The 26,972-nt window shown below is 35.1% G+C and overlaps 2 protein-coding genes across 2 annotated transcripts; one reads left to right on the forward strand and one right to left on the reverse strand.

The window, feature by feature from the left end:
- Positions 1-10,112: 10,112 nt before the first annotated feature.
- Positions 10,113-11,652, reverse strand: LOC131598362 (uncharacterized). The gene is made up of 4 exons (XM_058870974.1): positions 11,611-11,652; positions 11,254-11,502; positions 10,936-11,171; positions 10,113-10,857 (listed from the first exon to the last, which is right to left on the reverse strand). The coding sequence occupies exons 1-4, from the start codon at positions 11,650-11,652 to the stop codon at positions 10,113-10,115; spliced, it is 1,272 nt and encodes a 423-aa protein (XP_058726957.1).
- A 6,362-nt stretch (positions 11,653-18,014) lies between these two features.
- On the forward strand, positions 18,015-26,954 carry LOC131596057 (ATP-dependent zinc metalloprotease FTSH 11, chloroplastic/mitochondrial). Its single transcript, XM_058868615.1, has 17 exons — positions 18,015-18,683; positions 19,603-19,756; positions 21,012-21,104; positions 21,248-21,333; positions 21,437-21,560; positions 21,970-22,089; positions 22,479-22,529; positions 22,727-22,788; positions 23,328-23,385; positions 23,503-23,628; positions 23,703-23,783; positions 24,009-24,138; positions 24,253-24,401; positions 25,170-25,451; positions 25,694-25,783; positions 25,896-25,949; positions 26,496-26,954. Exons 1-17 carry the CDS (start codon positions 18,136-18,138, stop codon positions 26,649-26,651), a joined length of 2,364 nt encoding a protein of 787 aa, XP_058724598.1. The 5' UTR covers positions 18,015-18,135; the 3' UTR covers positions 26,652-26,954.
- Positions 26,955-26,972: the final 18 nt, after the last annotated feature.

The following is a 26,972-nucleotide window of genomic DNA, read 5'->3' on the forward strand; positions in this document are numbered from 1 at the left end:
TACTACGCCACACATAATAAGAATTATATCCGATAGATGACTCAAGAAAATCACAATTAGTAAAATATTTTTCTTTGAATAACCAAGTGATCAGATTACCTGGAGTAGTCATAAACTTCCAAGCTTGTTTACCCAACATAGCGTAGTTAAAAGCACTTAGGTTTTTAAACCATACACCTACATCATTCTTATGCATGAAAAATCCCAATACATCCAATGAATGACCTTCGCATGACTCTTGTTAAATGCCCACCAACAAGAGTTCATCATTTTCTTAATTTCGTCAGCTAATGACAAAGGCAATAAGAATATGCTCATGACATAAGAAGGAATGGATTGAAGAACAACTTTGAAAAGAGTCTCATTTTCCACTTGAGAAAGACATTTTCTACTCCAAGAATTTATCTTATTCAATACTCTTTGCTTTATTAATTGAAATATGGCTTTTCTACTCCTTCCAATCATGGACGAAAGACCAAAATACTTACCTGTTTCCTAAACTTGTTGAAATTATCTCTCTATTTACACTGCTTGTGACATTTTTGTTGTAAAATATTTTTGGTTTTTGTAAATTAAGATGGTTCCTCAGGTATCCGTTCCATTTGTCTAAAGATATTTGATAATCGTGGATTTCTTCTATATGTTAGGTATATTCTTGAACTTAAAAGAAATTTACTTTCTATGAACATGTTTGTTGGATTGGGTTATTGTGTTAGAATTAAACATGACATTCTAACAAATTTGTGAAGTTCTTTGATTATGATAATGGATAAAAAAAATGTGAGGTTTGTATATTTTAGAAGTTCTCGTTATTATAGATTATGCATTGTTATCTAGTCAAAACTTTAATGAAAAAACTATGCTATGACATTTGAGTTAAGGTTGTTGATAATGGTATTGATTTGTAATTAAATGACTTAATCGAACAAAAGATTTTCAACTAATTGATTTATGTAAAGTTAAAGGCCTAAATAATATATGGGAAGTTATACAATGAGAAATGAGCCAGGATGAGTTTCATTTGATTTCAACCCAAAACTACTAATTTGACATTAGTTACTCAATTCATTCACTGAGTTGTTGCTAAATTTTCTCTATTATTTTAATCTTAATTCCTTATTAAGAAAACATTTAACCTTCGAAAAATTCCGAATTCCTTAGCGTATTTAAAATTAAAGTTAAGTATTAAAAATAGAAATTCTCAAATGATTTCAAGCATTTATATCTATGACTATACTATAGAATCACAAATTCTTTATCTCAAGTATTCACATATTCCACTTTTGTATGAAACCAGGAATCATCAATCAATTAATCAGTGATTACGTGAATAAAAGCATTAATAATATAGGCAAATAAGAAATTCATTTATATTTACTCACACGAACAATGATTAAATCACATAGTTAAGGGTTTTATCTATCTCTATGCATCTTCAACAAGGGGAGTTTAGTTACTCATACAATGGGCTAGTTAGTCTTTGTGGACCGTTGTCCAACCCAAAATAGCATGTAATAAACCATTGTCTTGTAAGGGTTTTATTGATGTTGTGAGTCAGTACAATCTTGAGCCAGAGCCAATAGATATCAAGACTTGTTTCTTACATGGAGATCTTAAAGAGACAATATATATTGATAAACCACAAACGTTTGTAGAGGACAAGTCTAAGGCTTGTCTTTTGAAGAAATATCTGAATATGTTGAATATAATACCAAGGTAATGGTATCTCGATTTGATTAATTTGTTATAACAGATGATTTTGTGATAAGTGGTTAATATAGCCATGTTAACATATTGAAGAGGAATGAAAAAACCATTCTCTACCTACTTATGTGTATGGACGATATCTTAATGGTAAGTTCTACCAATGATTAAATGGCATGCTCAAGGAGAAGATAGTTGGTAAATTTGAAATCAATGATCTTAATGTTGTCAAGAGAATAATTGAGATGGACATCGTGATAAACCGAGAAAAGGGTGGATTGTTCTTATCTCAATATGGATACTTAAAAAAAGTGATGTAGTAGTTTGGTATGAGTGATACTAATACCATTAGTACTAGTCCTTTAGTTCACCACATAAATATTTTGGCATGAAAATGTACTTAATACAAATATGAGAAGAAAATTATGAAGTTTCCTTTATGTGCTAATAATGGGGTTGGAAACTTCATATATGACATAGTGTGAGTAGACCAAACTTAGCATATGCGATTAACATAGTGATTTAGTTTATGGAAAATCAAGATCATGTGCATTAGAGGTATTTGAAGTGAGTTTTGAAATATTTGAATGGGTCATTTCAATGTAGTTTGAAATAACATGAATAGCTAGAGAGAGAGAGAGATAGAGAGAGAGAGAGAGAGAGAGAGAGAGAGAGAGAGAGAGAGAGAGAGAGAGAGAGAGAGAGAGAGAGAGAGAGAGAGAGAGAGAGAGAGAGAGAGAGAGAGAGAGAGAGAGAGAGAGAGAGAGAGAGAGAGAGAGAGAGAGAGAGAGAGAGAGAGAGAGGAGAGAGAGAGAGAGAGAGAGAGAGAATGCTTTATAAGTATATGTAGATGCAAACTATGTTGAAATATGGATATTTTGAAATCCTTATTGGATTTTGTTTTTACATTATTTTGGGACAACTATTAGCTTAAAGTAAAATTAACAATCTTTTAAGGTATTATCTACAACTCAAGAGGAGTACACTTCCCTTATTGAACCAGTAAGTAGGTAGGGGTTGGGAGGGGTGAAAGTAGACATATTGTTGAAATATTTGATTATGGAGCTAGAAATTACTCTAAAATGTGTGAATATACATTGGGATAACCAAAGTGTCTTTCATTTTTAAAATTATCAAGTATATCATGCAAGGACAAAACACATTAACATTCACTTGAACTTTGTAAGAGACATGATTTAATTGAAGGAGATCATGGTTGATAAATTTTCTTTGGAAGACAATCCTGGGATGAGTTCACAAAGTCATTAACTATATAAGGGTCTAAAATTGTTTGAACTTGATCAATTTTAATGAAGATTAATTCAAGATTGGAGAGAGAAAGAAGGTGGTTGATGTTAAATTGGCCTTAATAAAGTTAAGGTGGAGATTTATTATGCATGTCTTAAAATATCTTCCATTTACAATGATGAGGACTAATTTTACTTGTCCAAAATCCCAAAATCATGAGGCGCATGATAGGGACCCGCGAGGTGGGTTTCAAAAGCTTTTATGAGAATTTTAATTTTGCCTCATCCACGGGGAAGAAAGGCTCTAGCGCGAGGGACTTGTAGAGTCTTTATTGTGAAGCGAGAGGAGCCAAAATAAAGTGTTAGATGGATGACCTCAAAATCTAAACCAAATATAAGCTTTCATCTTTATTCTTCGTGGATATTATTGTGAGATCAAAAGAGGGAACTTTTGAAATTTAAGGCTAAAGGTTGAATGCTTTTGGAGAGAAATTTTTTGGGTTAGAAAACACATTACAAACATCTTGAGTAAGGAGTTTCATTAGAGAAATGCTATAAGCTTTATCTCTTCATTTCTTTTAAAATCTTTTTGTGGACTATGCGAAAATAATCATAGTAGAAATTAGATATTATTCTAGGAAAGCACAAGAAGCTAATTTATTGTAACATTTGCAACTCATATAATCAATCTTTTAGATGGCCAAAGAAATTTTCTCTCCTCCAAACTTAAATCAACTTGGATCGGTTCGGATAAACAAATCTTAGTGTGCTTATCTTATTTCTTTATATTAGTGTTGTTTTTTTATTGGGTAGTTGCCATACACCAAGAGATTATTATTATTATTTTAATATATTTTAATTTAATTATCATTGTTATTTCTCTACAAACATCATTTTAAGATGCTTTGAAATCTTTATTTATTTTTTATTTGACTCTAATTATATTCGATTGATTGATTGACATTACAATAAAAACAATAATTTATTCCTGATAAGGTGATCCAAGATAACATCATTATAGCTCAAGAGCTTATTAGAGGTTATAACAGGAAACATATTTCCCCAGGGTGTACTATTGTTAGAAAGTATAGGATAAGTATTTTTTTAGTATCGTCTCCTCAGGGATTGATGCGATATTATCGCCGTTCTACAGCTTAGCGTATTTTGAGTTAAGATTTTGGACGTTTTTAGTGTCATGAAAGATAAATAGCATGAAAAGAAATTAAAGACAATAACTTAGGATTTAAAAACGGTTTGGTAAAACTGTGTCAAGATTAGTGTTCATTAGTTTGCTTCATATGTACTCTAATGGTTACATATATGAACCTATTAATGATTAATACAATCACGTATCCTCTCGATACCGTTTATCTCTAAAGCAATATCGTGATTATTATCATATTCACCGTCAGATGATCTCTCATGTCGACAATCAACATGATAATCTTAAAAGCTTGATACTTGTGATTATCAACTCACAAATCTATCTCTAGAGTTTGTTTATTGATAGATGAATATCTTTTAGGTCTAGCTTTGAAACATATCTCTCAATAATGATCCAAAACAACAAATGAAACATAAATAACAAGATATTCACCATGTATTAATCATTAACCAAGTTCATACATAATAGATCAAAGAAAGTACATATTTACAAACTAACTACCTCTAATCTTGACACAAGATGAAACTTAGCCCTCCATATCCATGGAAGCTTCAACAACAAGCAACAAACCAAGATTTAGTGACATCAAACTCAAGAAGATCAAAGAAAGATGTTTAGAAATCTTGATTTTCTCTTAAGGAAAATGGTTTTTCTCTTCTTCTCTTGCCCTAGCTTTTTCTCCAAGTGTATGTTATGATAAAAACTATCCTAATCCCCTTAATCATCAATTTTATGTGGCTAAGAACAAAAGTTGAAAAAGTAGGTCCGCTGAGCGGAGCAGGTCCGCTGAGCGGAGCAGTCAAAATATCTAATTTGTCTTCAAGGTCCGCTGAGCGGAGGGGGTCCGCTGAGCGGAGCCAACTTTGTTGCTCGTCCCTGCCCATGTCCGCTTCAACTCCGCTGAGCGGACTTGCTAGTGGAAAAATCTCTGCCTGGGTCCGCTTGGACTCCGCTGAGCGGTCCTTCTTGCACAAAACTCCTTCTTTTTGTATTCCACCCTCATTGCAAGCTTGTTTTGATCATTCTTCTCATTCCATCTTGCCCAAAAGTTGTTAAAACCTAAAGAAAAACATTACAAGAGTTAATAAACTAACTTAATTTAGAAAATAAACACAAAGTTATTTATTTACATACTAATATATCAAAAGGTAATCAAATTTGGCACAAGAGTTTAAGAAATACCACAAAACTTATATACAAAATATGCACAAATGGGATTCTAACAACTATCCAACTGGATATTCAGAAAGCTTATGATACCCTTGAGTGGAAAGTCCTAGAGGATATCATGCGGGAGATGAACTTTCCCCAAAAATTCATCACTTGGGTGATGTTGTGTGTTCAGACTGTCTCCTATAGATACAAAGTGAATGGGCATATGAGTGAATACCTTCCAGCTAAAAGGGGCCTTAGACAACGTGACCCAATCTCCCCTATGCTCTTTGTGTTAGTAATGGAATACTTACATAGATGTCTTAGGAAGTTACATGACAACCCTAAGTTCAATTTCCACCCTAAGTGTGAGAGGGTAGGCATTACAAACATATGTTTTGCTGATGATCTGATGTTGTTCACCAAAGGGGATGGAAATTATGTTACTCTTATGATGGAAACTGTCAACAATTTCTCTGCAGCCACTGGCCTCAAATCTAGCCCAACCAAATGCAAGGTGTATTTTAAGGGGGTGTCTGATAATGTGCAATAGAAAATCCTGGACATCACTAGCTTCAAGGCTGGTTGCTTGCCTTTCAAGTATCTGGGTGTGCCCCTTGCTAGTAGGAAACTCACTGTTAACATGTGCAGACCTTTGATAGAGAAAATTGTTTCTAGAATCAACCATTGGACTGCAAAACTTCTAAGTTATGCAGGTAAACAACAACTGATTCGAAGTGCACTTTTTTCTATCACTAATTACTGGATGCAGGTGTTTCATATGCCTAAGTGTGTTATTCATCATGTGGAAGCTATGTGTAGAAGCTTTATGTGGAGTGGCACTGCAGAGGTAACAAAGAAATCTCCTGTAGTTTGGGAAAAGGTGTGTGATCCCAAGAGGGCGGGAGGTTTAGATATTACTACTATGCATGAATGGAATGTAGCTAATATGGGGAAACTTCTCTAGAATATTCAATCAAAAGCAAATAAATTGTGGGTGAAATGGATCAATGCATACTACTTAAAAAATCAGAACTTTTTGAACTGGCAGCCTAAAACTGAATGCTCTGGATTGCTCAAGAAGCTGGCTGAGTACAGAACTGACATCACTAATACACAGTACTGGCAAGAGGTACTGTAGACTGGAAACTATAGCACAACAAAGATGTATCACAGCCTTAGAGGAGAGAAAACACAGGTGGATTGGAGGAAAATGTTCTTCAAAAATCTGGCTAGACCAAGGGCACAATTTCACTTGTGGCTGGTTCTTATGGGGAGAGTTAGCACCAAGATAAGACTTCAGAAATTTGGTGAGATCACTGATCTGAGGTGTGCTTTTTGTCAGGAGCATGAAACCTTGGAGCATCTTTATTTTGAATGTGATTGGACTAAATCTCTTTGGATTGAAATGCTTAACTGGATAGGCTATTGCAGAAGGCCGGTTGTGTGGGAACAGGAAAAACATTGGATCAGTGCAGAATCAGTGAAGAAGGGTTGGCGGAGGCAGTTTTTAAAAGCAACACCTGTTGAACTTCTCTATGGCATTTGGCAAAATAGAAATTCTATTATCTTTGCAAATGGTGATAAAGATGCAAATTTGTGTATGTCTGTTAAACATATTGTAATAGCTAGATGTTCTAGGAATAGAAGTCTTAGCAAACACATTAGGGATGATACTCTTGTAGAGAACACTTAGTTTGTTTGATTGATCAAGCTGGATCTGTTGATCGACAGCTGTACCGCATTGTTTTTGGAAATAAAATCTATAATTGATTATATATATATATATATATATATATATATATATATATATATATATATATATATGTGTGTGTGTGTGTGTGTGTGTGTGTGTGTGTGTGTGTGTTTTGAAATCATTGCTATGATTTACATGTGTATTAAATTGAGGAATTTTGTGATTGTTTATTTTGTCATTGTTAGTTGTTGTGGCATTATTTGTTACTACTCGTCAAAAAATTTGTTGTATTTGTTGTTGTTTAAAATAAATGATGTTTTTTTTTTTTGTATTCAACTCTGTTGTTCTCCCAACCCTAGCCGTCATCACTTTTCTTCTTCTGTATCCCTTAGAGAGGGGTGATTTAGGATGGATTTTGATTCAAAATCACCCCTTCAAATCATTCTTGTTTCTCTATTAGTTAAATAAGTGATTTTCACATATATTGTGTTTTTTTTGTGATTTCGTCATTTTAGTGTGTCGTTGTTTGTTTTGATTTCCCGTCTTTGTGCGGTGTATTTTGTTTTTCTGTCTTTGTGCGCAGTGTTCATTTGTTTCAGGTTGACAAATGAGTTTCGATCTAATGCAGATCCTATCTATGACTTTGGTGCCATTAACGCTACAGATCTGGAGACATGAATATTTCAGAAATTTCAATATAGTTATAGTTATATTCGTAGGCATATGCAATTTGCCGTTTTATGCTATTAACATGGATGTTGTGAGTTTGTTTGCATATTCATCCTTTTTGTTTTTGGCGATTCTTAATTTGTATTGCAACAATGTACTCTATCGATTGGAATGAATGAATATTTTATTTAGTCAAAAAATAAATAAATGATGTTTTTATATTAGTTGTTAGTTATTCCACAAAATTATTTATGTTGTTCAAAATAGTTATTTTGTTAGTTGTTATTCAAAATTACTTTTTTACTATTATTATAGAAGATTATGGATAAATATTTAAAGAAAGTGATCAATTTAATTTAAAAGAGTCATCATCCTATTCTAAAATTAAGGATTGTCTTTTCGTAATTACAATGAATCAATAAAATATATTAATCAACAATTTTTTAAAAACTCTTAGATGACTTAGATTGCTTTTGTCGACAAATTCTATTGAAAAATATTCTTAAAGTTATCAACTGATTGATCTAATATTCGATAAACGCCATTGATTACTTTAAATAGTATTAAAATATATGACCTATATTACGTTTTTTCTTTTATAGAAAAAATGGTCAAATCCAAAATAAATAAAAAATAAAAAGCATATACAATCAAAGTTAAAAGAAAAAAAACTATCAATAATTTATACTAACTTACAAACTTGGACTAACTTACAGGACTCAGACAATTACAGGAACCAAAATAAAAAACTCACTCACTTATTAAAATTAAAAGTATATTTAAGTTTTTTATATTTATAAATTAGGTAAAATTCATCAAACATTTAAAATTTAATCGACTAACTTATCTTTTATCAATTATAAATTATTTTATCAAATTTTTTTACCGAACAAAACCTTATCTCATACAAAATGAGAAATGAAAGTTAAATTTATTCACATACAAAAAAAAGTATTAGTTAAATTTATTCACATACAAAAAAGGTATTAGACATTCAAACACAAAAGAAACCTTTGAAATATTAAATTTATTTAAAATAAAAAAGGAGTTTATAATAATAATAATAATAAGGCAAAATACCCTTTTTCGTCCCTTAACTTTCACTCGGGGTCCATTTTGGTCCCACAATTTTTAAAAAGTTCACATAACTCCCTTATCTTTTAAAATGGTGTCAGGTTTATCCTTTCCGTCTATTTCATTGAAACGTCCGTTTAGAGTTGCCAGCGTGGCGTATGACCTGGATCTTCTTCTCCTTCATTAAAAGGAATGTTACTTCTGGAAAACGAATTCTTATCAATTTGGGGGCTAGGGTTTGTTGAATAAACACTATCGTGAGAATAATTTACGGGCTGCTAGGGTTTTCCAGAAATCCAGAACAATGAAATCGTCCACTTCTTCGTCAACTATGTTACAAGGAAGCCATGAAAGTTTCATCTCTCAGCTTGGTACGAAGTCGAAACTGCCATGGAAACAAGTTTGCTACTGTGGAGATAAGGCCATTCTAAGAAGGGCAAAGACCACTAAGAGTTTTGGAAGACAATTTTGGGGGTGTCCTCATTTTAAGGTACGTTATTTTTCACAGAGTGTTAGTTTATAGTGTTGGTTTATTAGATTTATGAAATTGAACATGAGGGTGTGTGACATGTAGGGGTCTGATCATCCCGGGTGTGGGTTTTTCGAGTGGTTCTGCGAAGAATCTGAAGAAAACAATGGGCAAATCATGATGGTTAGGTTGGAGAAGCTTGGAAAGAATATTGAACACATACAAGAGGAGTTTGCCAAAATTAGATTGTCAACTGAAGAAATAAAGAAAGAGACTGATCACATACAGAGTCAATTGAAGAAGATGATGAAATATGGAAAATGTTGTAGCTTGATGATTATCATAATTTTGTTTGTAACCTGTTTTATTAAGGATTAGGTTTTATGTTAGTGAAATAGTATTGTGTACCAGTTTTATGAACCAGTTATGTACCAGGTTTAATCTTCAAATTGAAAGCATTATGTTGTGTTCAATTATGTATCAATTGTGTATCAATTATGCACCAGTCTTATGAACCAATTATAACCAGTTATGTACCAGTTTTATGAACAAATTGAAAGCATTATGTTGTGTTCAGTTATGTATCAATTATGTACAATTATGTACCAGTTCAGAATTATGTACCAGTTCAGTTTAGTGTTGTAATTTTGAAAACAGAGTATCACAACAAAATGCTTATAATGCAACCAGAACAGAGCATCACATTAAACAAAAGTGCCATAGAGGTTCAAAAGATACATTAGACTTGCAGAGTACTTATAATACACCAGTTAGGATTCCAAACATTACAAAAGTGCATAAAACCAGACAAATTACCAGACAAATTACATAAAACCATAATTGTTAATAAGTTCCAAAAGTGCTAAATAACTAATATAAAATCTAAAGTGCTAGACATTCTTCTTGAATGAGGCTCTCTTTGTTGGTGTTGTCCTCCTAGTTGTTGGCCCAATTTTTGATGCACCTAGTCTTGTGGTTGGTCCTGGTGGTACCCAAGGAGTCTGTGGCCTTCTCACACCCAGCTTTTTTACCTTGCTTGTTGTTGCCTTTTTTTGCAGGACTTTGTCTTGTTCTGGATGTCTGAGAAGCTGGTTGACTTTGTTGAGTAGCTGGCTGTGCACTAACTTGTTGAGTAGCTGGCTGTGAAGTTGTTACTTGTGATGTTTGTTGAGTAGTTGGCTGTGCAGGCCCTTGAGGAATTTGTTGTGATGTTTGTTGAGTAGTTGGCTGTGCAGGCCCTGTCACCTTACATGTAGCTTTGTTGTGCCCTGACTTTTTGCATCTACTGCATTTCACAATCAGTCCTGTCCTCCTAAGTTTTCTGTCAGTACCATCAAGCTCTCCTTGTTCAAGATTCCTCTTCTTCTTTGGTCTGCCAGGCATTTTTCTGAACTTAGGAGGATGCACATCTGGGTATTGTGTCCTTGCCCATAGGTTAGAACCATTCACAGGATATATAACTGGTTTGTAGACAGCAATGTACCTACTCTTCCTATAGTACTCTGGAATGAAATCTTCAAATCTAAAGTTCCTACTCTTCATACATGACAATGCATGAACACATGGCAAACCAGACAACTCCCACCTCCTACATGAACATATGTGGTCCTTCAAGTTCACAGTGAACATGTCAGCTGGATCTTGCACATGCTTAACCTCAAAAATATGTTCATCAGACATCCTACACAATAGAATAACCAAGAATCACATTACAGCTCATGCATAATTAATTAAATACAAGAGATCACACTTTTTATACCTTACAATCCATGAGTTGGTGTAGGTACTTGTTTTCTCCACTTGTTTTCTAATGTTTGGCAGCACTGCATCATCAGGTAAATTCTCAAACCGCATCCTATTCTTAGCCCATCTCTCCATAAAATAGGTCCTGATCTCTTCCAGCATTGTTACTAAAGGCTTGGTCCTTGACTCAAGGATCACACTATTGAATGCCTCAGACATGTTATTGAGTAGAGTATCACATTTGTTAGTTACCTAAACACAGCACATGAACAGGTTCTTATTATCAAACATATACATCTTATCAAACAAGTAATAGCAAGTAACAACAAGTTACCTTAAAGTCTGATTTACTCCAGAATCTTGGAGATGTCTTCATCATATGTAAATATGCCTCATCACTAATAAGTCTCATAGACCTCATTTCTCTCTCCCAAGCTTGTACATAGGTTGACCTTGCAGCTTTCCAGATAGCATCTTTCAACATTTTACCAGGATACTTCTTCCTGAAGTTATTATAAAGGTGCCTCACACAGAATCTTTGTTCAACACCTGGCAAAAGTTCATCCATTGCTGGTAGTAGACCCTGAAAATTCACATAAGAATATAATGCATCAATGAAAAAGTGTAATGTGATAATCTGCCATGTCCTTCTTCACATTAAACATTGGGTAACTCTTATGTTTAACATCACCTTCTTCACTATCACAGCCACTTTCAAGTTCCTCACTATCATTTGCTATTTCCTCTTCCAAACCATCTTTATCCAACTGTTGTTTGCTTTGTCCCCCCTCTAGATCTTAAAGAAGATCATCCAAATCTTCTTCCTCTAATTCTTCAAAGCCATCAGATGAATCATCAAATCCCACTTTCATAGCACTCTCATAATTTTCATCAGCACTATCATCTCCACTATCAGTAGTAGACCCATCATTCACCTCACCCACATTGTCCTCATCCCTCACAGTATGTACCTCTTCCCTCACAATAGTCTCTTCATCCCTCACAGTAGTGCAATCTTCCCTCACAGTAGTGCAATCTTCCCTCACAGTATGTACCTCTTCCCTCACAATAGTCTCTTCATCCCTCACAGTAGTGCAATCTTCCCTCACAGTAGTGCAATCTTCCCTCGCAATATTCTCTCCATCCCTCACAGCAGTGCAGTCTTCACTCACAATAGTCTCTTCATCCCTCACAACATTGTCATCATCCATCAAAACATTATCTTCTGCCCTCACAACATTATCTTCTGCCATCACAACATTATCTTCTGCCCTCACAACATTATCTTCATCCAGACCAGCAAATTCCTCATTAATTTTTGACATTAACTCTTCTGCATCAATAGGAATATCAGAAAATTCTGGCTGAGCTACTGTGTGTTGAATATATATGTCAACCTTTAAGTGCACCCTATAAAGATCAGCTATATCTAAGGCTCCTTTATCATCAACTAATTCAAGCATGCCTTCAGTAGGATCTCTGTACCAAATTCTCTCAAACTCTCTATAACCTAATTCCTTAAGAACACCAACAAATTCAAAATAACCCCACGTATCTGCATCTATTCTCAACTTTGCAACGTCTCCTCCTTCATACAGACCATTGTTAATATCAACGAATCCACCACTATGGTGAATGGTTAAATTCAGAAACTCGTCCATTACACCTGAAGCAAAGCAAACCCTAAATAAAATTCGTGCTTTAATAACCCTAAATCAGAACAAACAAACCCTAAATTAACAATCCCTGATTTACGAACCCTAAAACCGGACCCTAAACACGAACCCTAAAAGAGAATCCTAAAAACGAAACCTAGATACGAAACATAAATACGAACCCTAAATGACATACCTGTTGTGATTCAGTGGTGTCAATCCTCGCTATTCCTTCAGATTGCAATGCACAGACGAGAAGGGTACTCAGAGTTTCTTCGAGCTTTTCGTCTTCTATGGACAAGAGAAATGAAGTATTCTGGAAAATGGTACTTAGTGGAAATGAGAAAATAACCCTATAATACTGTATTTGACACATCAGCACTCTTAAAATGCCACGTAATGCCACGTTTATGATAAAATAATGAGACAACTAACGGAACCAAACGGAAGGATAAACGTGGCACCATTTTAAAAGATAAGGGAGTTATGTGAACTTTTTAAAAATTGTGGGACCAAAATGGACCCCGAGTGAAAGTTAAGGGACGAAAAAGGGTATTTTGCCTAATAATAATAATAATAATAATAATAATAATAATAATAATAATAATAATAATAATAATAATAATAAAAAAGATAATTAGCAATCCATACACAAAAATAAGACAATTTGTAAATCTCTTAGCCACCATGCGAATTTTTAATTTTGCCACTGCTTTCGAAGATGCACATTCAGAAGTACTTTTTTTTTTCAAAAAATTTGTTTCGTTCTGTAGATACATCTACGGAAGCATTAAAAATATATTATTGTATAGTTAAAATCAACTTATTTCATTTCAGCAATTCTTCCGTAGATGCATCTACGGAACGTGTTGAAAAATAGAATGTTCCGTAGATGTACCTGATGCGTCCGCAAGTGCACGGATATATCGAAGTAATATAAAAGATTGTCGAACCACAGAGACCAATGTCAACCTACTGTAATCTATTGTTGCTTTGTAAAGCTAAGGCTAATGAATGTTTGATTAAGGGATCCTAAGAACTAAAATTGAAATAAAACTAAGATTAAGATAAATATAGGAGAAGAGAGACCAGAATGTGATTCCGCGTACTTCGGGAACTCTGTAATTCATTGGCTTATTAAAGATGTTAAAAACATATTTAGTATAAAATATTAGCTTAAAGACTAAACCTCACTCTCTCGTGGTTTTGAATAAAGTCACGCTCCTTAACCGTAGGATTCTGCTCTCGCTCGCCCACTTAAATCAAAGAACGCGTTTTGAAAACTAAACAAGTCCTAATTATTCCTAAAGTGCTCTCGATGTGTTTAAGATTAATGCCTAGTTTTTACTATCTGGTTCGACCCCCACGCTCTCGCAGTGCCGGTTCGAACCTTAATAGATTCCTCACTCTCGTGACGAAATCGTGGTAAGTAACCTCTCACTCTCGTGACAAGGTTACCTAAATTAAGAATAAAAACTAAAGCCAAAACAGAATTTAATAATAATAATTTAAGCCAACAAAATAATTATCGAGTCCCGTCGGAGACGACGGTCCTCACATACCGGACCCAAAACAGTTTAGTCGGACATAGAATTAAGCGTAAACAAATTAAACGTGTGGATTGAAATTAAGAAGGACATGACAATTAAATTAGAGACGATAAATAAGAATAAATAAGAAATCATAAAATAAAACCTGTAAATGATGAAATAAAAGGTACTGGAATTAACTTCTGAAATAATCTTCGCGTAATGAAAGGAAACAGAACCTAAATCTAATGGTGTGGTAGTTCCTCGATGTGAGAAACTGCCACTTTTACATGGTAGAAAAACTTCCTAAAAACTAAACAAGAAAAAGCTCTGCCAACAAGAGAAGAAGTGTTCCCTCTTTTCTGATTAATGCTGAGTATTTATATTGCTCAGGTTCAGCTAGGTTGAGAAAATATAGGAGGAGATTTAGCTGCTTCCGTCTCAGTAGCAGGCTTTTCGGAGGAGAAATAGGTGGAGAGAAACCAGGACTTGACGAATGTTTTTTTCTGGGCGTGAGTGTGTGACTCACGCCACACACTAAAATATAGAATGCATACCGACCGACAGGAGGAGGGAGTTGACGGACGGCGCCTTTTGTGTTGTGAACCTCGTCACAATTTGTTGTGTGACTAACGTCACTTTAATTCAAATGTGACTAATGTCACATTTTGTTTATATATATATATATATATAAACATAGCGGGGCCCACCTCCTTTATTATATATATATATATATATATATATATATATATATATATATATATATATATATATTATTTTCTTCATTTCTTCTTTTTTTTCCTTTTTTGTGGTTTTAAGCTCGATTCTTCTCCATTTTTGCGACTTTCTTCATACATGCCTTGTAAATAGTAAAAACCTGAAAATATAGAAAATACCGGCATAATACGAATAAAGAGTATCTTAATTAAAATAAAATGAGGACATAATTCATGTAAATCAAGCCGAATATGCGATACATTTTCGTGTTATCAGTACCTATGGAACAGTCTGCTATATTTTCAAATCATGTTCATTCAACTCCAAAACTCAATTTTTTTTACAAAAATGTAAAATTAAAATAATGCATTTTAAGGCAATAGTAAATGGTTGACAAAAAAAATACATCGTATAAATAATGTCGGTCATAATGTCGAATACATCATCAACGTAACATACATAAATGAAATAGAAATACAAATATAAAAAAACCACATGCATCACTACTGTGTGTGTCGAACATCATCCTGCACCTCTCCTCTGTCTCTGCGTCCACCACGCCCTCTGCTGGCTCTGCCTCTAGCGTCAAGTGCCTCTGCCAGCCTAATTATAACATCCACCACACGCCTCTGCTCAGACCCCTCAGAGAATAAACCATCTGCAATGGCTTCTAAGCCCGTGTCAGCTATCTGGCGACACCGAGAAAGAAGATCCTGCGTGTGGTCCATCTCAGCCTGATGAGTCCGCAGAATCTCCTCGTAGGCTGATCTGGGCGAATTTCCAGGTGCAGCGTTAAGCATGTACATGTGCGACACTCTATAGTACTAGGTGATGTACCCCTCGACGCAACCACAGTCGCTCACTACTCTCGTCGCTCGAGCCTCCTCATGAACCATGTGATGCTCCTAGTCTGCAAAGACCTCATCTAACTATCGACGAGTCATGGATAGGAGCGGAGACAGTAGGGTCGTGAGGTATCGTCTGTGCATAGCCAAACTGACGCATGACGCGCTCCGAAAGATAATGTACAATAACGGTCGAGCTGGCGGCCAACCATCCAAAATATAATGCTATCTCATCAAACGGAACCGTCTCACGGTGCTCAGCATAATAGTCATAATGTACGTCCTTGACAACCATGCGATCAAGTTCGCGCCTATAAGAATCCGACACCTGGTTTCTTCTGCGGGGGCTGAATGCACTGACACGTGGCATGAGCTAAGTGTAGGTAAATGCTGTAGTATCCAAGCCTGAAAAAAACATGGTTATTTTAATTTACTATCACAAATATATAATAAGTAGAAGGGTATAAGACTGTTACCACTAAAATGGTATAGTTGCCTGCCACCGTACTTGCCTTCCACAGGCATCCCTCTTCGAGTCTGTAGTAGTTGTATGCCAGTACAGCCGCTCCCCAATTGTACTAATGGATACGTGTTGTATCCGATAAGTGCGTTAGGTAGACGACGTCTGTTTACGACGAGCTTGTGTCCACAAAGGGCTGAGTGTCTATCAAATATAGAAAGTAACATATCATCATCCGCTCTCGGTGTATATCCGCATCTACCTCATCACCAACAGCCTCCTGTGCCGCAAGAAGCTTGACATCATATCTCTACTACAAGAAGCGAAACCTGACGTGGGCCCGCGGGTCCTTTCCACCTCCTAAAGCGCGTCATCAAGATCAACCTCCAGCTCAACAATCATCATCTCCATCACTTTCTCCTTCGTCAGTCTACCGTGTCCAAGGTGGGTACCCTTGATAGGTAGATGCATGAGGCATGTCACATCATCAAGAGTGACAGTAATTTCACCGTGAGCAAGATGAAATGAGAAACTGAAGAAAAAAAGAAATAAGTAATAACCAAAGAAAATTTACCTCTCCCTCCCAATTACGCATGGTTGCATGATCTGCATACCCTGTCAATAAAGATGCGTCTATAGGCCCCCCGGATACCAGACAGGCTCTGGCACCGGATCATCCTCTACAGCTCTAGAGGTGGCACATCAAATCTTGCATCGGCCGTCACAGGCACAAACACAGGAGTAGAAGTAGAAGAAGTGCCTAGGCGACGTCTACATGGGGTGGAATATGTGAGGAACCCTCAACATCATCCCGATGCCTCTGTGGTGTAGTAGTAGATAGGGAAGACCCCTCAAGTGGAACAGACGTAGAAAACCCCTCAACTGGGACATATGGAGAAGGCTCGACTGGAGCAGGTGTATCAGGTTCAGGCACATTTGCTGCAACGAAAGCTCCATCAGTGACGTGAGATACTACACGCACCCGTTCACGCCGCACAGATGCGTGTTGTGCAGTCCTTCCATGTATATCCCTATCCGGAACGTGGACCATAATATCTGCATTGTGATACAAATAACATCGAGTTAGATACTATGTGTCTATAAATAAACAAGAAAAGAAAAAAATCCTCTTCCGTAGAAGCATCTACGGAAGTACCTTTGTTTCAAAAAACTACGGTGCTTCCGTTGATGCATCTACGGAATGCCCTAACGTTTATCTCTTTCGTAGATGCATCTACGAAAGGTTCTAAAAGTCAGAAACTCAACAATGGCGTAAGGCCACTGTTCAATCACTGGAAAACTTCATTTTTGTGGCTTGAACATCCGTTTTACACATCAAACAACACCTACATTGTCTCTAAACTATATTTCTATAACTATCCAATCATTTCTACACCAAAATATCAAATTCTAACTCGATTTTACAAATACTCTAAAATAATTTAAAAAGTCGAAAACTTACCGATTAAATAGAGTTTTGAACTTGATGTAATGTGTTGATAGTTGATGTTGACAATGTCGGCCGAACTCAGGAGAAAGAAATGCACTATTTGAGAATTTTGATTTTTGGGATTGAGAGAGTAGTTGAGAGAGTATGAGTTGAAGAAGAGAAAAGTGAAGAATGAGAGAGGGGAATGATCTGACACGAGTTTAACGTCAAATGCTTTCGAAGAAGAGAAAAGTGAAGAATGAGAGGGGGAAACAAAATCTTTTATATGTGCATCTACGGAACAAAATAATATTAAACAAAAAAAATACTTCTAAAAATACATTTACGAAAGCTGAAGGACATTTTTGTCAATTCGCGTTCTCAAAAATAATTATCAATCCATAACACCCTAGTGAAGAGACTTTGATTGTGTTTGTGTCGTTATAAAATCTCAAACTTCACACGTACACACAAAATCTTAACCCGGCGCCAATTTCATTCTTGGATAAGGTACCTCACATTACGTGCATCTTTGTTCTTCCTCCCATCACTTCCTTCCACACAAAGAGGGAAGGAAAACCATGGCAACACTTCAAACTTCTCTTCTCTTCAAACCCTCCTCCCCCTTCCTCATTCCCAACCACTCCACTCATAAACCTCACCGCCACTTCTCCTTCAACCCCACACGCCTCCGCACGCGCGTTCTGTTCCCTCCTCTCCTCTGCACATTTCAACCCGACGCTACAACTCCCCACTCCGACTCTAACCCTAACCCTAACCCAGCTCTATCCGAACCAAAACCCGATTCAGCTGACGTGGAGCTTATAAATTCAACGGAAAACGATTTGGATTCAAATTCAAACGAATCGCGATTGGAAAGTGGTGATGGCGAGAGGCTTGAGGGTTCGGAGAGTGAGAAGAAGGATTCGAGATTGCCGATAGTGGTGTTCTTGATTGGAGTTTGGATGAGAGCTAGAGAGCGCGTTGAGAGGGCGTTCTCGGAGTTTTTTGATTGGTGGCCGTTTTGGCGGCAGGAGAAGCGGTTGGCGAAGTTGATTTCAGAAGCTGATTTGAATCGGCAGGATGCTGAGAAGCAGAGTGCTCTGTTTGCTGAACTCAATAAGCACAGGTTTGGTGAATATATGAATGATTGTAGTGTAGGAATAAGATAGAAGAAGATTTTACATTTTGCATTGTGTTTGGAAATTTGGATTTGAGTGTTGTTGAAGATTGATTGTAGTACATGCAACAATTTGATTGGGAAGATTGAAATTAGGGAAAATTCACCTAGGTTTACTATAGTACTACTATCTAGTTATTTTTTAGGTTTTTTGTTTTTGAATTTTCATAGCTTTGTTATGTATGTTTTTTTAGGAAGATTTTTGTTGCTAATATGAAAATTAGGGTTCTAAGCCTAAGAAAGAGAGGTGGAAGAGAAACTAGTTAAAAAATAAAACAGTATTATTCATTGATTGTTTCCTTTCGAAAGACACGATTTACTCTGGCAATGTTTGGAAGCTTAGGAGGAGAAGGGAGGGTTTTGGCTAAAATAAGTAATAAAGGAATGATAGTCCCCCAGTTTGAATAGAGTTAATTTTTTTTTATAACACAAACCCTTAATATAGGAGAAGTCCAAAAATATATTGGAGGGTTTAAACAAATTCTTCAAATTGTTTCAATGTTGTTGTTAAAAAACTGGTATAGCGCCGCTATTACACTATTATGTATTGGAATTTGTGTATTATGTCAGTTACTTTTTAAATTTATGTTCATGCAGCTTTTATTTTTTGTGCAACATGCTTTATTTTATATACATTTTTTAATATTTTAACCATAATGCGGCTTCCGCTATTTACCTGTTATACTTTCTGCTATTTATCATATTGGATTTTTCGGCGATTTGATAACACTGTCCACACCATCTTAGAAAAACTAAATAAATCAAAATCAACTTAACAATTGTTTACTGCTGGGTTTTTAAGTCTAGTTCTTGAGCTGGATCAAATCATAAGCCAACGATTATATTCATTTCCATTTATTTATATTAGTCCCGAGTCTGTGATAACGAGATTTGAAGAAAGGGATCGAGCTGTGGACAGCAGAGGAGTTGCAGAATATCTTCGAGCACTAGTGCTTACTAATGCTATTGCAGAATATCTTCCTGATGAGGAATCTGGAAAACCTTCTGGCCTTCCTACCTTGGTAATCACTTTGAAATTAAAATTTTCATGTTCTTTTGTTTTTTTGAATCAATTTTCAGTCTTTATTATTACTGTGCTTCATTGTTCATTACTGGAGGTAGAGTACAATTAGGCATTTTGTTTTGTATCTATTTGTTGATACTAGTCTGTTCAAAAGTGAATCTGTTTTGTTTTATTTTCCACAAGAGTCATCTAAGATATTTTTGTGTGTGTAGGTATTGTGAGACTGTTTTGATCTAAATTGCTTAACAAATGTCTGTCTATTGTAATAGGTCATTCACCTAGCTCTAGCTTTTACCTTAAGCTTATGCTTTTGTGATAGTAGTTCACGACCCTATCATCCAATATGATGGAGAAATTACGGGGACATCAGGACATATTTAAGTTGGGAGAATGAGATGGAAAAATGCTTCAAGTTGTCAAGTGATAATTGTGATAGAAGATGTTTCTCTAGCTCAAAGAATTTTATTATCATGCAACCACAGAAAGTTTAATGCTGTATGTTGCTGAGTTTTGGTACCGAAAAACCAGCAAGAGCATAAGCTCATTGGTAATAAAATGAGAATGTAGCAATTGTGTAGATATACGATAGGATGAGAAGTGAATGTCTGAGAGAAAGTTGTGGGTGGCACAACGTCTGTTGAAAAGATAATTTAATCTTACCCGAGGTGGTTTAGCAATGTAGAAATATAATGAATAGAAGATAAAGTAGTCATAGTGAACAGATTGCGGGTTACCTTATAGTTAGAGATAGAGGGTGACTGATAAAACATATATAGAAGGAGAAATTATTAAATTGGACTTGATCTAATTGGACTTTTTTGAGGATTGGTTTTATCTTGACAGAAGTACAGAAACAGAATATTATGACATTGGTTCTTTCTTAAAAGGAGTACAGAACATAATAACATTGCTTGATCAATGTCGTTGACAAACCTAATAAGAAAAAGGATTTGCTGGTTTTCTTTCTACCAAACAATTTGGATAATCATTATTTTCATATTTATACAAAATTATTAGGTAGTATTTCTTCGTCATATGCTTCTGGATATGAAATATTTGATTTGTGTTCTTATCTTAGAATACATGATAGAATTTATGATGCACTTAAAAGATAGTTCTTGTCCATTCCATTAATTCTTCCTATTTTGCCTCTTGTTAACATTAACTTTTTTTCTGATCACAATAACATCTTCATTTGATAATTTGTTCATAATAACTTATTCTGTGGAAACTTATGAAAAACATATTTTCAGCTGCAAGAGTTGAAACAACGGGCATCAGGTAACACAGATGAGACTTTTCTTAACCCTGGAATATCTGAGAAGCAGCCGTTGCATGTGGTTATGGTAATTTTTTTAATCTCAAGACCTTCTTTATGCTTTGAGTGGTTATATGTACTATAGAAATAAATTATTCAAATTTCCATTTGCATCCTAGATTCTATTATTTGATTTTTCTCAGAATCTCACGAAGCTGCCTCATTTTTTAGGTTGATCAGAAAGTATCAAACAAATCACGTTTTGCACAAGAGCTTATCTCAACTATTTTGTTTACTGTAGCTGTTGGGTTGGTCTGGTACGAGCCTCTGGTTTCTCTATATCTCTCTTTTTGTCATTCTGGTGTATAACATCCACTATTTGACTTTTTTATAACTGTATTCCTAATGTATATTTGTCAGGTTTATGGGTGCTGCTGCACTTCAAAAATACATTGGAGGCTTGGGTGGGATTGGTTCTTCGGGTGTTGGTTCAACTTCTTCCTATACCCCAAAGGAATTAAACAAGGAAGTAATGCCAGAAAAGGTCATTAATCTGTTTTTACAGATAAACTTTTATTTTCTATAACAATATTACAGTGGGGCATATAGATTATTCTTTCTTTTGTAAAATACATGATTAGTTTAGGTGTGTATTAGCCAGAAATTTGGGTTGTCAGTGAGATCTTGGATGAGAAGACTGTAAATGCAATAGGTTAGTGAACAATAGCATAGCATGATAGATGTAATACTCAAACAATTTTTTTATTGTCCAAATAAGATAGTACCGGCTAATCAAGCCATCAGTAATATATCTAATACTATCCAGTGAGATAATAGTTTCCTTATTTGTGACATGGAAGGTCTTGCATATACGATACACAGCCAAATCAGAAATTCTGCAATGCGTTATGTTGTCATAATTTTAATATTTATCTGTCTGTCTCACCTTGCAGAATGTAAAAACTTTTAAGGATGTGAAAGGTTGTGATGATGCAAAGCAAGAACTTGAGGAAGTTGTCGAGTACCTAAGAAATCCAGCTAAATTTACACGCCTTGGAGGAAAGTTGCCAAAGGTCTACAGAAGTTATTGGTCTTTTTATTTTCAATTTACTTATTGCTTTTATTCATATATCTTTCTACTTTACATGTATTGGTACTCGATTCTTAGTAACTAGGTCGTTATTCTCACCACCATTTAAGAACTGATACATATTCAGTTCATCTATATGCACACTAACAAACATGTTAAGCTTTGGTCATCATGATATTATGTAATCTTTTCTTATTTTTATTTCATCATGATATTATGTTAAGCTATGCAGATGAACTCGCCTTTCTTTCCTGAAATAAAATGCCATGCTTCCTTATATGCATATTAAAGAAGTCATGCTTGTTAGTTAGTGCAATTTAGCTATTATAATTTTTTGTTTATGAAGTCAGGCTAAGATGGTTCTCTTTTCAGGGGATTCTTCTGACAGGGGCACCTGGAACTGGAAAAACTCTGCTAGCCAAGGTCAGTTAAATTCTGACATTTTTGGAAAGTTCTTGGAAGGACTTAAATCTGGACTCTAGTTCTCATCTGTGACATTGATATGTTTTACGCTATGCATAATTCCACATGCTTTATTTGAATGTTCATTATAAATTAATCCATTGAAATTCATTATTATTATTATGATCTGATTTTTTGCTTTATCTGGGACCTTGAAGGCTATTGCTGGAGAAGCAGGTGTTCCATTTTTCTACCGTGCAGGGTCAGAATTTGAGGAGATGTAAGTTTTCTTTTGCTAGCCTATTTTGAGAAGCGGGCACATGTTATTATGCTAGAATTGGGGTTACATTTTGTTATTCCAAATGTGGTGCATAAAAAGGCAGTTGTTGTTAACGACTATGTTGTCAATCTCGGATAACGATACCTATTTGAATATTTTTGGACAAATTACATGATTAACACTTTAAACACATAGTTGAAACCCTCATTGTTGCGGCTCTGTGCGCCCTAAAGGAATGAATCCCGACAATTTGAACATTACAATGTATGCAACATTGTGATGAGCTATGAACATTCCAGAATTTCTTATTTCTCTTAGATGTGTGACACTCTATGTTGGTATATTAGATGCTAAAATGTTTTCATGTGATCTCTTAACAAAATTTTGAATTATAATCTATGTCTACTGGAAATTGTAACTTTTAAGTCAGTGGATGGGTATCTTGTGTACGCATACTGTAGCCACTTTCATTGCACTAAGGAAAGTTTATTATGTTGGCTGTAATGGATGATCGGATTCATATTACTTTTCATGCTCAGGTTTGTTGGAGTTGGTGCTCGACGTGTAAGGTCCTTATTTCAAGCAGCCAAAAAGAAGGTCTGATGCTTTTTGTTGACGATTTCTCATAATAGTCTCCTATATGGTTCACTCTTTAACACATGACTTTTACATGTTTCTGATTGTGGAACATTTTTTCTCCTGTATCTTTTGTAGGCTCCTTGCATTATTTTCATCGACGAAATCGATGCGGTTGGATCAACCAGGAAACAGTGGGAGGGCCACACCAAGAAGACATTGCACCAACTACTCGTTGAAATGGATGGGTTTGAGCAGAATGAGGTATCTTTGAACAGTTTAGGTTGCAATTTGTTTGTCTTCTTTTCCAAACTTATTTATCAATTTTTATGCTGTAGGGAATAATATTAATGGCTGCAACAAACCTACCTGATATTCTTGATCCAGCTTTAACGAGGCCTGGTAGATTTGATCGACATGTAAGTTCTTATATTTATTCATTGTTTCACCTATAAATGATTTATGAAAATAAATCAGACATAGGAAAATAAATCAAAACATAGGAAAATAAACATCAGACATAGGAAAATAAATCAAAACATAGGTTAAAAGTAATTTCCAGTTTCTCTTCCAATTGAGGTTGTTGTACCTGATTAATATGTATATAATATAGCAGAAGATGACTAACAAATTCTGAATTCCAGATTGTTGTACCAAATCCAGATGTACGTGGTCGGCAAGAAATATTGGAACTCTACCTGCAAGATAAACCTACAGCCGAGAATGTTGATATTAAAGCAATAGCTCGTGGTACCCCAGGATTCAATGGGGCAGGTGAGTTACTCATTTAAATATATTTGACATGACATGATTTCTATCAATGCGAATGACATACTTCTTCAAATCCCCAAATGATGTTCTCTATAATTTTATATTCGCATAAACTAGATCTTGCAAACCTGGTGAACATTGCTGCCATTAAAGCTGCGGTTGAAGGTGCAGAGAAATTAACAGCTTCACAGTTGGAGTTTGCAAAAGACAGAATAATTATGGGTACAGAGCGAAAAACAATGTTCATATCAGACGAGTCAAAAAAGGTATGTGTAGGAATCAGTATACGTCAGGAAATTTAGTTTGATACTTAAGAACTGTGGCCTATTCGATTGATGTAAACCATAGGTTTCAACCACATTTTCAAATCTTGTTATCTTTTAATTTTTTTTGAATACGAAACTTCTTTGCTACATTATCTTCAAATTCCAGACTTTTCCTTTTAGTTGTACAGTACACCTGTGTTGTGAGGTTACTACAGGATTATAAGTATACTAAAATTCTAAACATAAAGTTTTGATCATAATAGTTAACACTTGTCTTATGATTGATGTGGGGTTAACATAAAAAATACTAATAATACTTGGAAGGAACATTTTGGTAACTTGACCATTCCATATACTTGTAGAAAATACCAATCTTCCATATTTATGAAAATAGAAAATTGGATGCGCCCATCTAATTATTAGTTAGTTGCCAAATCAGTTGTTAGCTGGTGAGTTCAGTTGATATGGCAGGCAAGTTGGTTTTTACTTTATTGTACAAAATTCCCTTTACCTTAAATCATTATCCCAGAGTAATATCTGACCTGCTGGTTGTTCCAAAACAAATATTTTATCAATTTCTTGGGCATTTTTTCGGTATATTTTATTTAGTATAATTGGATTTTGCTGGTATTCTGAAGTGTTCTTCTCTCTTTACCACTCTGCAATAGTAAGTATTTATCTGTCAAATAATAACCTTTTAATGATTAATAAAATATTAATCCTTTGATGCTCCCTCAATCATGCTATTAATGGTTGTAAAAATTTCAGCTTACTGCTTATCATGAGAGCGGCCATGCAATTGTTGCCCTTAACACCGAGGGTGCACATCCAATTCACAAGGCAACAATAATGCCCCGTGGATCTGCTTTAGGAATGGTTACTCAGCTTCCCTCAAATGATGAAACGTCAATAAGTAAGAAGCAGTTGTTAGCTCGCCTTGATGTTTGTATGGGAGGAAGAGTTGCAGAAGAGCTTATCTTTGGTCGTGATAATGTTACAACTGGAGCAAGTAGCGATCTTCAATCTGCTACAGAGCTTGCCCAATACATGGTAATATTCTGCTCTCCTGTTATGTGGCAAGTACAGTTGTGGCATCTGTTAGTTCTCTACAAAATTGATTCAATTTTTTTCTCTTGTTGATGTTCAATTGTTTTTTTGGAATATCAACAAGTAGTAACTGAAATCCCAGATACATCTTAGTTTCTGCTGAAATTTTTTATTAATTGTTTCATTTCGAAATGAGCTTGACATTCATTGTTTGTGTCTGTTGTATTTTAACCTATCTTCACAAGGTTTCAAGTTGTGGGATGAGTGATACAATCGGACCAATTCATATAAAGGAGAGACCAAGTTCTGAAATGCAGTCACGTATTGATGCAGAGGCAAGTGTTTTAAATCTGACTATTGAAATCATGTTTGGATTAATTGATTCGCTCTTCTAATAATATTGATAATTAAATTCATGGTTGGAGCTGATCTTTTCCTGTTCTGTAGGTTGTTAAACTCCTTAGAGATGCATATGACCGCGTGAAAGCTCTTCTGAAGAAGGTTTGTTGAATATCATTGTATATATATATATATATATATTTTTTTTTTGTGTGTAAAAAGAGAAACCCTCTTTCATTGATATAAAGAGAATAAATTACAAAATGTTTGGAGGATAAGGATTAAGGAGTCTTAGGTAATGCAAGGGTATGCAAGGGTACTTTCTTATGCACACAAAGAAAAATGTAATGATTAGTTGTTTAGAAGTCTTGTACCACAAAGAATATGTATATGGAAAATGCTAACATGTGAGTTAATCAACCCACTAGTAAGTTTGACTAAATTCTTTAGTTCAGCGAGTCAAGCAACTAGTAGACACTAACATTTTTTTGGGGTGAAAGTGTGGTTGGTTTTTAAATCAAAATGATCTGCATTTCTATTAAATTTGTGCCACACAAAAAAAAGGACCAGTCCCTGTACATCATAAGCAAACATGAGAAACTTTTTGAGATACACAAATTCATTGAAAAAAGTTGGCAATTTTGTATTATGCAATATTTGATATCTATAAATAATCATAACTAGTCTTTTTTTTCTTCATTTTGTTAGCATGAGAAGGCATTACATGTGCTGGCAAATGCATTATTAGATAGGGAGACACTTAATTCAGAAGAAATCAGGCGATTACTTCTCCCATATCGGGAAGGAAGACTGCCAGAACAACAGGAACAAGAAGAAGCAGAAGGGGATCTTGTATTGGTCTAATCTTTCTCTCTATTTTGTGTCTATTATTGTACTCTAATTATAAGGGAAGCTCTGTACAGTATATCTTGAAGTCCCACAGGTAATTTATCAAATTTATTCTGCAGTTTCCCTCCTTTGCCCGCACTATTCTTGTCATTAGATTATTATAGGAAGTAAGTTATACACCTTTGAATATCTGTGTAGCAAGTAGTCCTGCTAACGGTGACAAAGGTCAGCTATTAGAATACTAGGGCAATATTTTTTTGGAGAGAACCGTGTAATTTGTAGAAAGATATTTATTGGACATTTGGACAATTGTGTTTAGTAGCTATGCATTCTTCA

This window comes from Vicia villosa, linkage group LG4 (assembly GCF_029867415.1).
Source record: "Vicia villosa cultivar HV-30 ecotype Madison, WI linkage group LG4, Vvil1.0, whole genome shotgun sequence".
Taxonomy (NCBI): domain Eukaryota; kingdom Viridiplantae; phylum Streptophyta; class Magnoliopsida; order Fabales; family Fabaceae; genus Vicia; species Vicia villosa.

Excerpts from the sequence above, each read along its gene's own strand:
- LOC131598362 (XM_058870974.1), bottom strand. The coding sequence starts at position 11,652 with ATGATAGTGAGGAACTTGAAAGTGGCTGTGATAGTGAAGAAG. Across the intron at positions 11,503-11,610 it reads TGGCTGTGATAGTGAAGAAG|GGTCTACTACCAGCAATGGA; the intron begins GTGATGTTAAAC and ends GTGAATTTTCAG. Across the intron at positions 10,858-10,935 it reads ACCAACTCATGGATTGTAAG|GATGTCTGATGAACATATTT; the intron begins GTATAAAAAGTG and ends TCTATTGTGTAG.
- LOC131596057 (XM_058868615.1), top strand. The coding sequence starts at position 18,136 with ATGGCAACACTTCAAACTTCTCTTCTCTTCAAACCCTCCTCCCCCTTC. Across the intron at positions 21,334-21,436 it reads GTAGCTGTTGGGTTGGTCTG|GTTTATGGGTGCTGCTGCAC; the intron begins GTACGAGCCTCT and ends TATATTTGTCAG. Across the intron at positions 23,386-23,502 it reads TTCAAGCAGCCAAAAAGAAG|GCTCCTTGCATTATTTTCAT; the intron begins GTCTGATGCTTT and ends TATCTTTTGTAG.